This window comes from Schistocerca cancellata, chromosome 8 (genome assembly GCF_023864275.1).
Source record: "Schistocerca cancellata isolate TAMUIC-IGC-003103 chromosome 8, iqSchCanc2.1, whole genome shotgun sequence".
In the NCBI taxonomy this organism is placed as follows: domain Eukaryota; kingdom Metazoa; phylum Arthropoda; class Insecta; order Orthoptera; family Acrididae; genus Schistocerca; species Schistocerca cancellata.
In genome coordinates, this window is record NC_064633.1 from 270,562,656 (window position 1) to 270,580,211 (window position 17,556).

General features: G+C 44.4%; 1 protein-coding gene across 1 annotated transcript in view; it reads left to right on the plus strand.

Annotated features, from left to right (window-relative positions):
- LOC126095189 (tryptophan 2,3-dioxygenase) overlaps positions 1-17,556 on the plus strand; it is a 458,240-nt gene that overhangs the window by 398,354 nt on the left and 42,330 nt on the right. Inside the window, exon 7 of the mRNA XM_049909922.1 lies at positions 1,306-1,555. Within this exon, the coding sequence (XP_049765879.1) occupies positions 1,306-1,555 (250 nt within the window). The remainder of the gene's footprint in view (positions 1-1,305; positions 1,556-17,556) is intronic.

Consider the following 17,556-nt stretch of genomic DNA (forward strand, 5'->3'; position numbering starts at 1 on the left):
TAAGTTCTAGGGGACTGACGACCTCAGATGTTAAGTTCCATAGTGCTCAGAGCCATTTGAACCATTTTTTTTTTGTAGTTAGTGGAATAACACGGTAGATAATGAAGTCCTAAATAATAACGATAAGGTAAAATATTCTCGTCTTTGAGTGCTATCATTTGCCAAAATGAAAATGGAAATGAGCGTTTGGCGTCATTGGCCGGGAGGCCCCTTGCGGGGCAGGTCCGGCCGCCTTCGTGCAGGTCTTATTACATTCGATGCCACATTGGGCGACCTGCGCGCCGGATGGGGATGAAATGATGATGAAGATAGCACAACACCCAGTCCCTGAGCTGAGAAAATCCCCGACCCAGCTGGGAGTCGAACCCGGGACCGTAGGACGGCAATCACTCACGCTGACCACTCATCTATTGGGGTGAACATTTGCCAAAAACTCATTTGTGTATCTGAAACGAATTATGAAATATGAGGAATGTTGTGGTATTTCACTCGGGCCCTATCGCTGGCGTGGCGCGATCACAAATGCGTGTGCCACGTCAGATCAGTTTTCTCGAGATTGGTGACAGATAGATAGCTCTTCCCAAGTCTAAAGAAAAATTCAATACGTTAGCTAAATTTCATATTCGACAACATCCTATGTAATATGAACCAAACGCAAAATCGTAGTGACCTCTATTTTTCGTTGCAAACTCTTCCGAATTTCACGCAGTGTCTTACTTCCACGTAAATATCATATTAATTATGACCATTAACGAAATGATGGGCACATCATCATGAACCTGACATATAAAGCTATAAGTAAAGCAAAAATGAAATTGTTTACCTAATAGTTTCTGTAAAACTGTTGAGAAAGATTGCAGGACGTGCGCCTCCATTCTATCATCGTTGACCAGACGAAAGGTGGAAAACACCTAACGGTCTCCCCTGCCGAACAAACGAATGAACTCGCCCAGCGCTTTGGACGAAAACAGGTCACTGCCACCCCACTAGTATAAATATCGCAGCATCCTCATATCTCGACACTTCGCCAGAAGATGGATGAGTGTGCCACTTGTCGAAACGTCGCGGTGTTCTAACACTGCCATCTGGCTGGAAACCCGAGAGCTTTTCACCAACAATATACCCTGGGAGAACCTACATTCACATTAGAAATCATGTGTTCTTAAATCACTTAATGTGAGGACCTAGGTAGTTTCCTAGCGTCTCTAATTACCAAGAAGCCGATGAGAAATTAAATTCTAATCTTCCCCCTTTCGTTTTGCAAAACTGTCACTTTTACAATGCATGTATGTTTAACCATTGCAGGAAGAAGAAGTTGACGTCATCCGGAACCAGCGCCTCCTCGATTACGAAAGGCGAAAAGATGTGTTCGAGTCAATCTTCGACCCTGCTATGCATGCTGCCCTAGTCGCACGGGGAGAAAGGCGGTTCTCCCACAAAGCCCTGCAAGGCGCCATCATGATTACCTTCTACAGAGACGAGCCACGCTTCAGTCAACCTCATCAGCTGCTTATGCTTCTCATGGACATCGATTCCCTGATCACCAAATGGAGATGTGAGAATTACGTCGAGAAGTATATTCATTCTAGCAGAAATACTTCTTTTAACTTTAAAAATTCTTATCTTTGAGACCTGAGCCACGTCAAGAATCTGTGCCAGTCTAAATACGCGTACCAGTTACTGTAAGATCTATAGTACTTGGCACTTAAGATTATATTACACAAAGGGTACTTTACGGAAGACATGATCGTCTTATATGCATTCTATGGCGAAGCTAAAGCAGATAATGGTGATGCTATTTTTTAGCAGGAAAGGTTAAGTGACGCAGCGTCAACAACAAGATCACTCCACCAACATGGGATACTGAACCAGCAATACATCACTTTATTAAGAGAAATCAGGACTTAACCGCTGAAAAGCATTGAAATAAATCGGTGGTGAACGTTGAAAATTTGTGATGGACCAGGACTCGAGCTCGGAAGTTGCGCTTCTCTAGAACGATTGCCTAAACCGTCTCGGCCATACCGACACGCTTCCTGTACTACCCAAATTCTCAAACTGTCAGGCGCAAGTAGCGCCCCCATCCATCAACCCCATTGCTCGTAGCAGACATGATGCATCCGCACTGAAAGTATCTAGAGCGTCCTCACTGATATCCACATACAGGATGAATCACCTAAAACTTACACCACAAATATTGCAGGAAATGGAAACTGCTGTTGATATGCGGTTTTCACAGAATTGATTGTTAGCCAATCAACAGATTCTAATAATACTTAACAAGTATATTTTTTGTGCAAACACACACTTTTATTAATGGGACAATGCCTATTGACATTAACAAACTAAAAAATAGGGTGAATTAGAAGTAAGAGGTGATTGTTTCAGGATTTTAGTGCGAGTCGTTTATGAGATATTGTATTTTGAAAAGTTTCCTCACAGACATTTGTTTGTGCCGTTCGACTTTCGTAGTTAGGGGATACGATGTTGGTATGTTTGCTTACAATGTGCTTGCGTGTTCGTTGAGTGCACTCCGACTTGCTAGTCAGTTAGTATGTGCCAGTCTAAGCAGTAAGTCGTGAGTGGACGATGGAATTTACCAACGCAGAAAACGTCGACATGTTAATGTTGACTGGCTAACAATACAAGCCCCTGACTACCAATCCATTCTGTGGAAACCGCACATCAACAGCAGTTTGCATTTCCGCAATATTTGCGGTTCAAGTTTTAGGTGATTCACCCTATAAATGATACGGTGCATCCGTACTGAAAGTATCTAGAGTCATTTTATACATATGTTAAAAGCGAGGACGGATCTAGAAACTTTCCATGCGGATGCCACCACATCTTACGAACCACTGCAGTACTTAGCGAATCCTACGAGCACTGGGCTATTGGAGCGGGCACTACTTGCGCGTGACAAGTGGAGAATTTAGGTTGGACGGGATGCGTGTCCGGATGGCCGAGACGGTTAGGGCAACTTTTCTAGAGAAGCGGAACATTTGAGTTCGAGTCCCGCTCCGACACAAATTTCCAACCTTCACAACTGATTTATTTCAATGCCTGTAGTCGGATGAAGTCCTGACCTCTCGTAATAACGTATTCTAGATGGCCGCTGTACCACTAGTGGTGTCTGCTTTGTCGACACGTCCGATAGCAATACATCAGGACGATGATGTAAATTTCTGCCTTTGTCCAGAGTTCCACATAGTAACCTTTCTGTTTTATGCTCATATCATTACCTCGTCAACGCTCTGCGCCTTGCAATGCCTACCTAATTTTCCATTTGCCTTAGAACAACCTGATGGAGCTTTGGGAAAATATTCCACCGTTAGTTTCGTTTGTTGCTTCGTTTTGATGTGGAACATACATCGTATCATCGGTTAAAACTTTTTCTGTGAAGTAGAACGAGTTTTGAAGTAGATGTGACTAACCTGTTTTTAAAATTACCTTTAGTATGATTCTGCGGTTTTAGCTCTCTCAGTAAATGACCAAATTAAAGCACAGCAACCGTACTAATTCTGAGCAACGAATTTATACGTCCAGTTTCCTTATTGTATTTTTTATAAAACCTAAACACCGTTTTTTAACAGTAACTGATTTATGAAAACTGTGTTCATAATGGAATAAATGTTCTGTGTCATCAAGAGCAACTGTGGAAATAGTTATCTACAAGAATTCGAGTAATAGACACCACATGTTACCATTCTGTATTCCTTTCTCGATTGAATGGTCTATAAAATACCATGCTATAAGACGTTTAGGAATGTAGACAGGCAATCTGAGATAATTTCTTGATATTTCCATCTCTTTAAACAGAGTAAGGTCGTATAATAATAATGTCATGTGACGAGGGTCTCCCGTCGGGTAGACTGTTCTCCTGGTGCAAGTCTTTCGATTTGAAGCCACTTCGGCTACTTGCGCGTCGATGGGGATGAAATGATGATGATTAGGACAACACAACACCCAGTAGTCCCTGAGCGGAGAAAATCTCCGACCCAACCGGGAATCGAACCCGGGCCCTTAGGAGTGACAGTCTGTCGCGCTGACCACTTTTTTTTCTTTTTTTTTTTAATCTCATTTTGTTCGTTTTCGTTCGTTGTATCTGCTCGCGGCGGACGTTGCAAGACACCCGTTTCATTTCGTCGTTGACACATCAACTCAAGTTTTATAACACACACACCCATGCCCGGGGGAGGACTCGAACCTCCAGCGGGAACCACTCAGCTACCGGGGGCGTACAGTAAGGTGGTGCAGTGGTAAGATACTGCTTTCGGGAACACGGTGGTTCCGTTCCCTGTCTGGCGATCCGAATTTAGGTTTTACGTGGTTTGCTTAAACGGCTTATGGCGTATCCAGAATGGTTTCTTTGAAAATGATACAGCGGATTTCCTTCCCAAACCCTCGCTAATCCGAGCTTATGCTCCGTCCCTCGTCGTCGACGGGATGTTGAACTCTAATGTTCCATCCTTTTTTTTTACCTCCCAGTTCTACGAGGCCTCTGTAAGGCAGAAATTGAGGATTTAAATGCTTCAGAAGATCGATCATACGGTATGGGACCTCCAGTAACATCAATCCACGCCACTTGTGCTTCATTTTTCCATTCTACGTGAGATTTTCGAATATTTTTGTGGTGTACATTTTCCAAAGAACGGATAATCTCCAGAACTCGGGAATGAAATAGAAACGAATAGTTCAGGTAAACTATATTTCCGAATGCTGCTTGACACTATACTACAGTATCGAGTTTAGCAAACACTACAGTCATACAAAGAACTTACGAAATTACGCGTCTGACTAGAAGACTGTTAGCGCGCCGATACGGTTGAAGTATACCGTGCATCCAAAACCAGCGCCGTGCCAACTGTGGTGCACCACGGGTCATAGATAAATGGGGTGAACAATGGCTACGGATATGTGCTTGGGTTAATAGACGTACAACTTTTGAGAAGCTAACAGCCCAGATGAACCAAGGGGCTACCAACAGTGTATCGTCAATGTCGGTTCAGCAAACGTTGCTGCATGTGGGCCGCTGCAGCAGCCGCCTGGTTCATGCACCCATCCTGACTGCTGCTCATTGACGACAAAGGCTGGAATTTGCACGCCGTTACAGCAGCTGGGCGTCCACTGACTGGCGACAGGTGGCTTTTTCAGATGAATCAAGTTTCATCCTCCGTCGACTTACAACATCTGAAAGCGATCACCCTGCAACAATCGTCGGAAGGATCCAGGCTGTAAGAGGGAGCGTTATGGTCTGGGAAATGCTGTTGTGGCATTCCCTTGGGGTTCTCGTCATTCTGGAAGCACAATGGATCAACACAAGAATGTATCCAAGTCCGTCCCTAAATGTACACTACTGGCCATTAAAATTGCTACACCACGAAGACGACGTGCTACAGACGCGAAATTTAACCGACAGGAAGAAGATGCTGTGATATGCAAATGATTAGCTTTTCAGAGCATTCACACAAGGTTGGCGCCGGTGGCGGCACCTACCACGTGCTGACATGAGGAAAGTTTTCCAACCGTTTTCTCATACACAAACAGCAGTTGACCGGCGTTGCCTGGTGGAACGTTGTTGTGATGCCTCGTGTAAGGAGGATAAATGCGTACCATCACGTTTCCGACTTTGATAAAGGTCGGATTGTGGCCTATCGCGATTTCGGTTTATCGCATCGTGACATTGCTGCTCGCGTTGGTCGAGATCCAATGACTGTTACCAGAATATGGAATCGGTGGGTTCAGGAGAATAATACGGAACGCCGTGCTGGATCCCAACGGCCTCGTATCACTAGTAGTCGAGATGACAGGCATCTTATCCTCATGGCTGTAACGGATCGTGCAGCCACGTCTCGATCCCTGAGTCAACAGATGGGGACGTTTGCAAGACAACAACCATCTGCACGAACAGTTCGACGACGTTTGCAACAGCATGGACTATCAGCTCGGAGACCGTGGCTGCGGTTACTATTGACGCTGCATCACAGACAGGGGCGCCTGCGATGGTGTACTCAACGACGAAACTGGGTGCACGAATGGCAAAACGTCATTTTTTCGGATGAATCCAGGTTCTGTTTACAGCATTATGATGGTCGCATCTGTATTTGGCGACATCGCGGTTAACGCACATTGGAAGCGTGTATTCGTCATCGCCATACTGGTATATCACCCGGCGTTATGCTATGGGGTGCCATTGGTTTCAGATGTGTTACGACCCGTGGCTCTACCCTTACCCTTCATTCGATCCCTGCTAAACCCTACATTTCAGCAGGATAATGCACGACCGCATGTTGCAGGTCCTGCACGGGACTTTCTGGATACAGAAAATGTTCGACTGCTGCCTTGGCCAGCACATTCTCCAGATCTCTCACCAATTGAAAACGCCTGGCCAATGCTGGCCGAGCAACTGGCTCGTCACAATAAGCCAGTCACTACTCTTGATGAACTGTGGTATCGTGTTGAAGCTGCGTGGGCAGCTGTACCTGTACACGCCATCCAAGCTCTGTTTGACTCAATGCCCAGGCGTATCAAGACCGTTATTATGGCCAGAGGTGGTTGTTCTGGGTACTGATTTCTCAGCATCTATGCACCTAAACTGCTTGAAAATGTAATCACATGTCAGTTCTAGTATAATATATTTGTCCAATGAATATTCGTTTATCATCTGCATTTCTTCTTGGTGTGGCAATTTTAATGGCCAGTAGTGTAGTTTGTTTTTCCTCGGTACAATGGCATCTACCAGCAGCACAATGCAACGTGTCACACAATTCTCAGTGTAAGTTCAAAAATGGCTCGGAGCACTATGGGACTTAACTTCTGAGGTCATTAGTCCCCTAGAACTTAGAACTAGTTCAACCTAACTAACCTAAGGACATCACATACATCCATGCCCTAGGCAGGATTCGAACCTGCGACCGTAGCGGCCTCGCGGTTCCAGACTGCAGCACCTAGAGCCGCACGGCCACTTCGGCCGGCTCTCAGTGTAAGTACATGGTTTGAAGAACACCAGGATGAATTTACCGTATCCCCCCAGCCAACAAACTCACCGAATTTAAACCCAATGGAGAATCTGTAGGACCATCTTGATCGTGCTGTTCACGCCGTGAACGCTCAGTCGAGAAACTTCTCGCTGTTAGCTGTCGGCACAGATCCACATCTCTGTCGGTACTTTCTAGAACTTCACGAACACTCTTCCTGCCTCTCTCACAGTGGTCTGCATTCCAAAAGGTAGTTATTCAAGCTTTTGACAGATGGTCACATTAACGTTACTGGACAGCATGTAAACTGCTTATCAAGACTAGAGAACATAACGTTCAGATCTTTTGCTGACAATGATACTGTCTAGAAGAAAGTAAGATAATAAATCAGTCACCTATCGAAGACATCATGCTAACGCCGTATATCACCACTTCTCGCTTGGACAATGTCCTCAAAGAAAGAGAGTAGTCCCGTTTCTTCAGGAATATCATCTGAATCAACTTGTTGATGTTTAGATCAAACATAACTACCAAACCGCTTGGATGCTATTTGCCATCCACCCACTGTCCAAACAGTACCAGACTTTTTGTTTGGCATTAAGAGAGGATGGGTTAGACTGTCAGATGAGATTCAACAGCATGCCTGAATGATGGTCCTACCAGGAACGTAGGCATGTAGTCACGTGAACACGACTATTGTCGTCTTGGAAGACTGGAGTGTCCACAGCATTCTCACCATGAAGATGTAGCAGAAAGGCCAGCACCTGGTCACCTAGAATGATGAATCAAACATTGTGAGTCCTGTTCACTGAAACTTGAATGAATAGCCCCAAGTCATGATGCGAAAAACACGCCTGAAACACACGGAATCAGTATTTTTTGTATACTTAGTCCTGCAGCACGAAACATGTCGTAACATGCCATTTTAAATCGAATCTTCCAAGTTAGCTGCTGATAGTGTTATTACGTAGGTTGGTGGCAACACTCTGCTGTGGAGACACTATGAAATGGAATCTACTATTGTCGCTGATGGTTCAAATGGCTCTAAGGACTATGGGACTTAACATCTGATGCCATCAGTCCCCTAGACTTAGAACTACTTAAACCTAACTAACCTAAGGACATCACACACATCCATGTCCTAGGCCGGATTCGAATCTGCGACCGTAGCAGCAGCGCGGTTCCGGACTGAAGCGCCTAGAACCGCTCGGCCACAAAGGCCAGCTTGTCGCTGATAGCACACGTTTTTGTCATACCTACCGTACCTCCGAGCAAATGGACTCGCCCGTCCCACGTCACCGGCGTGCGCACAATCGAGGGAAGCACAGTCACTGGTGAGCGAGCGGTCTAACGTAACGGTGTCACTATGTTTTCGAAACAAGAACAACGGAGTTGGATCAAGATTGAATGTGCCAGAGGTCGTACAGCACGACAGTGTCATCAACATCTTCAAGAGACGTGCGGGGAATCGGCATTGCCGTACAGAACAGAGACACTTTGGGTAAAAGCCTTCAAAGAAGGTCGGTGAACTGTGGCAGAAATGCATCGGGCAGGTCGTCCTAGCGTCTCTGAAGAAGAAGTGCATGCTGCTGCATCGTTAATGGGCAGTGATCGACGCCATACGATTCGTGAGCTCGCCCACGAAACCGGATTAGCGCATACGACTGTGCTTCGCATCCTGAAGGAACTCCTGGGCATTCGAAAAACTGCATCACGATGGGTTCCGCATGACTTGACGGAAATGCGGAAATGGATGCGATACGACGCTGCTCAGACGCAATTGGAGCGCTATGAGCGCGAAGGAGATTCTTACGCCGTATCGTAACACTGGATAGATTAGGTTAGGGTAGGTTGAGACATGGACCACATTGTACGAGCCAAAACTGAAACAGCAATCCAACGAATGGCGTCATTATGGGTCGCCGCGAAAGTCGAAAGTGCGTCAGAGCCCCAGTATGGTGAAAGTTATGGTGATTATCGTGTACGACTATGATGGTGTTGTCCTAACACATTACGTTACTCCACGGCAGACCGTCAATGCACAGTATTACTGTTCATTTTTGGAGCACAACCTGCGACCAGCTTTGCGAAACAAGCGGCGACACTTTCTGCGCAACCCACCCATCATTTTGCACGACAATGTGCGGGCGCATACAGCGCAAGCTGTGGCTGCTCTGTTCGGTCGATGGGACTGGGAAGTACTGTACCATCCACCACACTCCCCGGATTTAAGTTCTTGTGACTTTGATTTGATTCCGAAGATGAAGGAACCACTTCGTGGCTTTCGCTTCAGAACTGTTCCAGAGATCCGACTGGCAGTAGGCCGCTCCATTTGCACCATCAGCAGAACAGGCTCTGCTAACGGTGTACTACGCCTTCCACATCGCTGGCCACGGGTTCTACACAACACTGGTGATTACTTTGAAGGACAGTAACAGGTGCAAACATGTAACTCTTTTGTATCGGTTGTGAATAAATAATTGCCACTATTTATGTTCCAACCCTCGTATATTCCGTACAATAGGTCCATTCCGGCAGTACACCTGCGAAAATTACAGCTGGTTAATTTAATTTACTTTTGCGATATTTGTATATGGCCTTAATTCTACACGTATATCTACGTCTATCTGGACGACACGTACATATCGTATCATTGATGATTCCTTATGTAAATTGCCGCTATTTTTATGTCAAGTAGTTATTTGACAGTTGGTTGACAGTACTGAACGATCTTGTATGTTTACAAAATGGTTATAGCTAGCAGCGGTTTTGTTTGAATTAAAGGTAAATTAGTTGTTTGTGCAATCTTTGGTTGTCTATTTTTTTATCCTTTGGCATGCTCGTTGTGGCCGAGCGGTTCTAGGCGCTTCAGTCTGGAACCGCGCTGCTGCTACGGTCGCAGGTTCGAATCCTGTCGCGGGCATGGATGTGTGTGCTGTCCTTAGGTTAGTTCGGTTTAAGAAGTTCTAAGTTCTAGGGGACTGATGACCTCAGATGTTAAGTCCCATAGTGCTCAGAGCCATTTGAACCATTTTTTAGAAATAACGAGTTAACCACTTTGCAAAACAAACAGCATCTTTGTGAACTGTCAGCCAACTACCATATTACTACGTGACTTTATTTTACTATCATAAAAACAGCGACAACTGACAAAAGGTTTCATCAGTGATACAATATCTATGTCTCGCCCACCTAGACGTAAGTGTACATGTACAATGAACTCCATGTACATCGAAGAGGCAAAGAAACTGGTACACCTGCCTAACACCATGTAGGGGCCCGTGAGTACGCAGAAGTACCGCAACAGGATGTGGCATGGACTCTACTAATGTCTGAAGTAGTGCTGGAATGAATTGACACCATGAATCCTGTAGGGCTATCCATCAATACATAAGAGTACGAAGGGGTGGAGATCTCTTCTGAACAGCACGTTACAAGGCATCACAGATATGCTCAATAGTGTTCACGTCTGGAGAGCCAGAGGAAGTGTGTAAATTCAGAAGAATGTTCCTGGAGCCAATCTGTAGCAATTCTGGACGTGGGGGATGTCGCATTGCCCAGGTCCGTTGGAATGCACAATGGACGTGAATGGATGCAGGTGATCAGACAGGATTCTTACGTACGTGTCACCTGACAGAGTCGTATCCATTACAGAGCCTCCACTAGTTTGAACAGTTCCCTACTGACATGCAGGGTGCATGGATTCATGAGGTTGTCTCCATATCCGTGAACGTCGATCCGCTCGATACAATTTGAAACGAGACTCGTCCGACCAGGTAACATGTTTCCAGTCATCAACAATCCAATGTCGGTGTTGACGGGCTAGGCGAGGTGTAAAGTTTTGTGTCGGGCAGTCATCAAGGGTACACGAGTGTGCCTTCGGATCTGAAAGCCCATATCGATGACGTTTGGTTGAATGGTTGCACGCTGACACTTTTTGATGGCCCAGCATTAAATCAGCAGCAATTTGCGGAAGGGTTGTACTTCTGCCACGTTGAATGATTCTCTTCAGTCGTCGTTGGTCCCTTTCTTGCAGGATCTTTTTCCGACCGCAGCGATGTCGGAGATACGATGTTTTACCGGATTCCTGATATTCACGGTACACTCGAGAAATGGCGGTACGGGAAAATCCCCACTTCGGTGATGCTGTGTCCCATCGCTCAGATCGCAGCGCCGTATTCTGCCTGTTTACATATCTCAGCATTTGAATACCAGTTTCTTTGGCGCTTCAGTGTACAAATATCGCGAAAGTAAATGAAATTTACCAACTGTAATATTCGCAGATGTACTTGACTGTGGCAATGCTGTCGAAGTACAATGGAACTATTAGCAGCTAACTTCCGAGGTTCAATTTAAAATAACGGTATCACCTCCAGCCTGAACTACACTTTGTAGAGAATGCACGTTAAATGCCTCATTGCGCCATCACCACAATCGTGACTAGCCGCCTTGAATCACTCGAAAATAGGCAGAATTACGATTCTTTGGACCACCGTACATACTTTCACTCAGCTCTGTCTAACGTGTGTGTTGTTTGGGCAATTTGAAGACGTGCAACTTAACGAGCCGCTGTGAGGTACGAGACTCCAAATGTCCATTGCATTCAGTTCCCTTTTCAATGTTCGCTCGGGAACTAGGTGAAATGAACCTGCATTCGCGGTCAGAAACAATTATTGTCGAGTTTGAAACCATTTGTCACTGACAAGTGGTGACAATTGTCTCTGATCCCTGTCGCTTAGAATCATTTTACGACCATCGTACTTCTGCCGCATGACTGCGAGTTGTACACCATGCATCAACAAATCAGGTCACTTCATTCATGGTGTAGTCATGGGCACGTCCAAAGACGGAAGCTCCTTGCTGCCATTCTGTCGCGTCACCACGTCAGTCCATCTTCCTGCACCGGTTACATTCAATAGGCTGGCCCATATACAGGACTTCATTGTCATTCCTTACATCAGTGATGGAGAGTCACATGACCGCTTGGTACCAGTTCTACGCAGTCTACAACGCTTCAAACGACCAGTGCCCTTTTATGGGGAGGGGGGAAGGGGGGACTAATACCGGGTGTTCAATATTAACATCGATGTTTTAAGGCATTGTAGCATTATTATATACAACTTACAGCAATAAATAACGCATCAAATGAAAGAGCAACTCAAACAGTTTTGTTTGTGTAACTGTGGGCCTGCACTGTTAGCGGTAGTAGCAAAGATGGCGACTGTTGAACGGAAAGCTTTTTGTGTTCTACAGTTTGCAAGGACTGAATCTGTTGTAACAGAGCAACTTGCATTCCACATAAGTTCCAATGTAATCCTCCAAGTGGTGATAACATCCGTAGATGGTATCATTAATTTGAAGACACCAGCCGTCTTTGCAAAGGGAAGAGTACGAGACAACCAAGAGTGACTGAGAAACATGTTGAACGAGTGAGAGAGCCTTTCACGCGTAGCCCCATGAAGTTAGGCTAGTCGTGAATCAGCAGTTCCAGTGACGTCTGTGTGAAGACTTTTAAGGAGATGTTTACTACTAAATCCCCATCGTTTGCAGTTTTTACAAGCCCTAAGGCAGACAAGCTACAGTTTACGTAATATCTTTGCAGACGAAATTGTTCAAATGGCTCTGAGCACTATGGGACTTAACATCAGAGGTCATCAGTCCCCTAGAACTTAGAACTACTTCAACCTAACTAACCTGAGAACATCACAAACATCCATGCCCGAGGCAGGATTCGAACCTGCGACCGTAGGGGTCGCGCAGTTCCAGACTGAAGCGCCTAGAACCGCTCGGCCACACCAGCCGGCACAGATGAAATGTTCACCAACTTTGGAGCCGTTGTACACAGCGATTGTATATTATTGTAAGGAAGGATAGGAGTCCTCAGCTCGTGGTCGTGCGGTAGCGTTCTCGCTTCCCGCGCCCAGTTTCCCGGGTTCGATTCCCGGCGGGGTCAGGGATTTTCTCTGCCTCGTGATGACTGGGTGTTGTGTGATGTCCTTAGGTTAGTTAGGTTTAAGTAGTTCTAAGTTTTAGGGGACTGATGACCATAGATGTTAAGTCCCATAGTGCTCAGAGCCATTTGAACCATTTTTTTGAAGGATAGGAATACAGCCACCAGTCGCAAATCACATTTTTAAAATTATTCTTGCACGTCCAAATTTCATCTATAAATGGCATTTGGTGAGCTATAATCCAACATACTCTCAGCAGTACATGTCACCATATGTCTTTATTGGCGCACACCAATAAAGTCTTTCCAGGTGTATTAACTCTTACATTAACGCTTAGTACGTCCGCCTCCGTAGCTAAGTGGTCAGTGTATCTCTATCATGCCGGGTACACAGGCTCAGTTCCCGGTATTGCCAGGACTCTTTCCCTGGCGGGATGACTGGAGTGGTGTCCAATCAGCCACCTCTTGTCAATTGAGGAGCTGTTTGAATGGGTAGTAGTGGCTGCGTGGTCTGGAAAGCTGACAATGGCCAGGAGAGCAATGTGCTTCCCCTCCACACCGCATCAAATGAAGTCGTATAGCAGAGGATGGAACAGTGGCTCGTCAGCATCACGCAGTCATTTGGACCCGATCATGTACGAGGGCATTTCGAAAAGTAAAGATACAATGGCTTGCTGTCCTTAAATAGAACCTTTATTTAGAAAACGTCAGTTACATCTTATTAACTGGTTTATTTGTTGTTTTTCGACATAATCACCACCGTTACCCAAACATTTGTTTAGTCGGTGCACAAACTTTTGTATCCCACAGTCATAGAAGGTTGTCGCCTGTTGTTGGAGCCACATTTCAACTTCATCTTTGATCTCTTCATCGTCGTAGAATGATTTTCCACCAAGATGTGACTTCAGGTAAAGGAAGACATGGAAGTCATTGGGTGCAATGTCCAGGTTGTATGGTGGATGGTCCAACACATCCCATTTGAATTGCTCGAATAGTGCTTTGGTTACAAGGGCTGTGTGAGGCCGAGCATTGTCATGAGGCAAGCGGACTCCACTTATCAGCATTCCCCTGCATTTCTTTTGAATTGCCCTTTAAAGACGTTTCAAAGTCTGGAAATATGCAGCAGCATTAATTGTCGTTCCAGGAGACATAAATTCCAATAGAAGAATGCCTTATCTGTCCCAAAAAACAGAAGCCATGATTTTCTTCGCTGAAATCGACATTTAGCATTTCTTGGCTTTTGGTGAATTCGAATGGCGCCATTGCATTGATTGTTGCTTGGATTCAGGTGTATGGTGATAAACTCACGTCTCGTCACCTGTCACAATGTGATCAAGGAACTCATCACCTGCTTCAGCATAACGTGTGAGGAAGTCGAGTTCTTCCGTTAATAGTTTTGGAACCCAGCACGCACACAATTTCCTGTACCCTAACTTGACAGTCACAACGTCATAAAGAGTTGTCATTGACACGTCCGGTATGATCTGATGCAATTCTTTCTATGTGAGACGTCTATTCGCACGAATTGCTTCCTCCATTCTCCGAAGAAGGGCATCAAAGATCACAGATGGCTGACCTGTTCTTTGTTCGTCATGAACATTGGTCCTACCTTCAGAGAAATGACGACACCATTTCGTTACATTTTGTCGATTCATAATGTTCCCATACACAGAAACAATCTTTGTGAATATCCGCTGGTCGCTGACCTTTTGCATGAAGAAAACGTATGACGGAGCGCACTTCGCATTTGGCGGGATTCTGAATCAGCGCAGCCATTTTAAACACGACCTACTCCAACCAGAAGCAACGTTTAACTGCCAAACAACCACGAGGAGAAAGTTAACAGTTCAAGGTTAACAACAGTGTTGCCAACTTGCTCGCCAAAACTCCTCTGTTCCTCTGGCGTACGGTGTATCTTCACTTTCCGAAATGCCCTCGTAGTTAGTTACCCCAGTTGGTACACTGATTTAGCATACCTTAAAAAAATTCACCACTGCTTTTCACAATGACTGTGTTTATGAAGTGTCTATAGGCTACATTCCAACGCCCTTCACACAAACAAGCATCTCGGGAGGACACTGTAATGTTGCACACAGACTCAGTTTAAGCAAAGACATTGTGACAATCAATGGCATATATGCCTTGACAGATTAAAATGACAATAATAAAAATTTACCTCTCCCTGTGTGGAAATCACAAAGTGCGACCATAGGGGACGACATGGCATATGGAAGTTTGGGTCGGTTTGGGAGGCGTGCACAGGTAGCTGAAATGGTTAAGAAGACTGCTCATGATAACTGAGAGATCCGGACTAGTGTCGTGGTCCACCACAAATTTCTCATTTATCAGTAATAAAATATACAGCTGATTTCAAAACTTTTTGCAGTTTGTGAATCCATTTCATAATAATAATTTACATGATATAAAGTCCTTATCATTAAGTATCAGATAATGACACATCAGTGATACAAACTTCAAGAGACACTATGATAGACACAAAAGGCGAAAACCTGATGACGTTTGTGTAGCATAAAATTAGCACATTCTGCAACTTTCTTATGTATGTAATACAACTTGTTGTTGTTGTTGTTGTTGTTGTTGTTGTTGTGGTCTTCAGTCCTGAGACTGGTTTGATACAGCTCTCCATGCTACTCTATCCTGTGCAAGCTTCTTCATCTCCCAGTACCTACTGCAACCTACATCCTTCTGAATCTGTTTAGTGTATTCATCTCTTGGTCGCCCTCTACAATTTTTACCCTCCATGCTGCCCTCCAATGCTAAATTTGTGATCCCTTGATGCACATAACATGTCCTACCAACCTGTCCCTTCTTCTTGTCAAGTTGTGCCACAAACTCCTCTTCTCCCCAATTCTATTCAATACCTCCTCATTAGTTATGTGATCTACCCATCTATTCTTCAGCATTCTTCTGTAGCACCACATTTCGAAAGCTTCTATTCTCTTCTTGTCCAAACTATTTATCATCCACGTTTCACTTCCATACAAGGCTACACTCCATACAAATACTTTCAGAAACGACTTCCTGACACTTTGATCTATACTCGATGTTAACAAATTTCTCTTCTTCAAAACGCTTTCTTTGCCATTGCCAGTCTACATTTTATATCCTCTCTACTTCGACCATCATCAGTTATTTTGCTCCCCAAATAGCAAAACTCCTTTACTACTTTAAGTGTCTCATTTCCTAATCTAATACCCTCAACATCACCCGACTTAATTCGACTACATTCCATTATCCTCATTTTGTTTTTGTTGATGTTCATTTTATATCCTCCTTTCAAGACACTGTCCATTGCGTTCAACTGCTCTTCCAAGTCCTTTGCTGTCTGTAACAGAATTACAATGTCATCGGCGAACCTCAAAGCTTTTATTTCTTCTCCATGAATTTTAATACCTACTCCGAATTTTTCTTTTGTTTCCTTTAGTGCTTGCTCAATATACAGATTGAATAACATCGTGGAGAGGCTACAACCCTGTCCCACTCCCTTCCCAACCACTGCTTTCCTTTCATGCCCCTCTACTCTTGTAACTGCCATCTGGTTTCTGTACAAATTGTAAATAGCCTTTCGCTCCCTGTATTTTACCCTTGCCACCTTCAGAATTTGAAAGAGAGTATTCCAGTCAACATTGTCAAAAGCTTTCTCTAAGTCTACAAAAGCTAGGAACATAGGTTTGCCTTTCCTTAATCTTTCTTCTAAGATAAGTCGTAAGGTCAGTATTGCCTCACGTGTTCCAATATTTCTACGGAATCCAAACTGATCTTCCCCGAGGTCGGCTTCTACCAGTTTTTCCATTCGTCTGTAAAGAATTCGCGTTAGTATTTTGCAGCTGTGACTTATTAAACTGATAGTTCGGTAAAACACAAAGTCAAATAGGGGTAATGCAGGCGTTGGTTTAATAATGAATAGGAAAATAGGAATGCGGGTAAGCTACTACAAACAGCATAGTGAACGAATTATTGTGGCCAAGATAGATACGAAGCCCACACCTACTACAGTAGTACAAGTTTATATGCCAACTAGCTCTGCAGATGACGAAGAAATTGAAGAAATGTATGATGAAATAAAAGAAATTATTCAGATAGTGAAGGGAGACGAAAATTTAATAGTCATGGCTGACTGGAATTCGAGTGTAGGAAAAGGGAGAGAAGGAAACGTAGTAGGTGAATATGGATTGGGGCTAAGAGATGAAAGAGGAAGCCGCCTGGTAGAATTTTGCACAGAGCACAACTTAATCATAGCCAACACTTGGTTTAAGAATCATGATAGAAGGTTGTATACATGGAAGAACCCTGAAGATACTAAAAGGTATCAGATAGATTATATAATGGTAAGACAGAGATTTAGGAACCAGGTTTTAAATTGTAAGACATTTCCAGGGGCAGATGTGGACTCTGACCACAATCTATTGGTTATGACCTGTAGATTACAACTGAAGAAACTGCAAAAAGGTAGGAATTTAAGGAGATGGGACCTGGATAAACTGAAAGAACCAGAGGTTGTACAGAGTTTCAGGGAGAGCATAAGGGAACAATTGACAGGAATGGGGGAAAGAAATACAGTAGAAGAAGAATGGGTAGCTTTGAGGGATGAAGTAGTGAAGGCTGCAG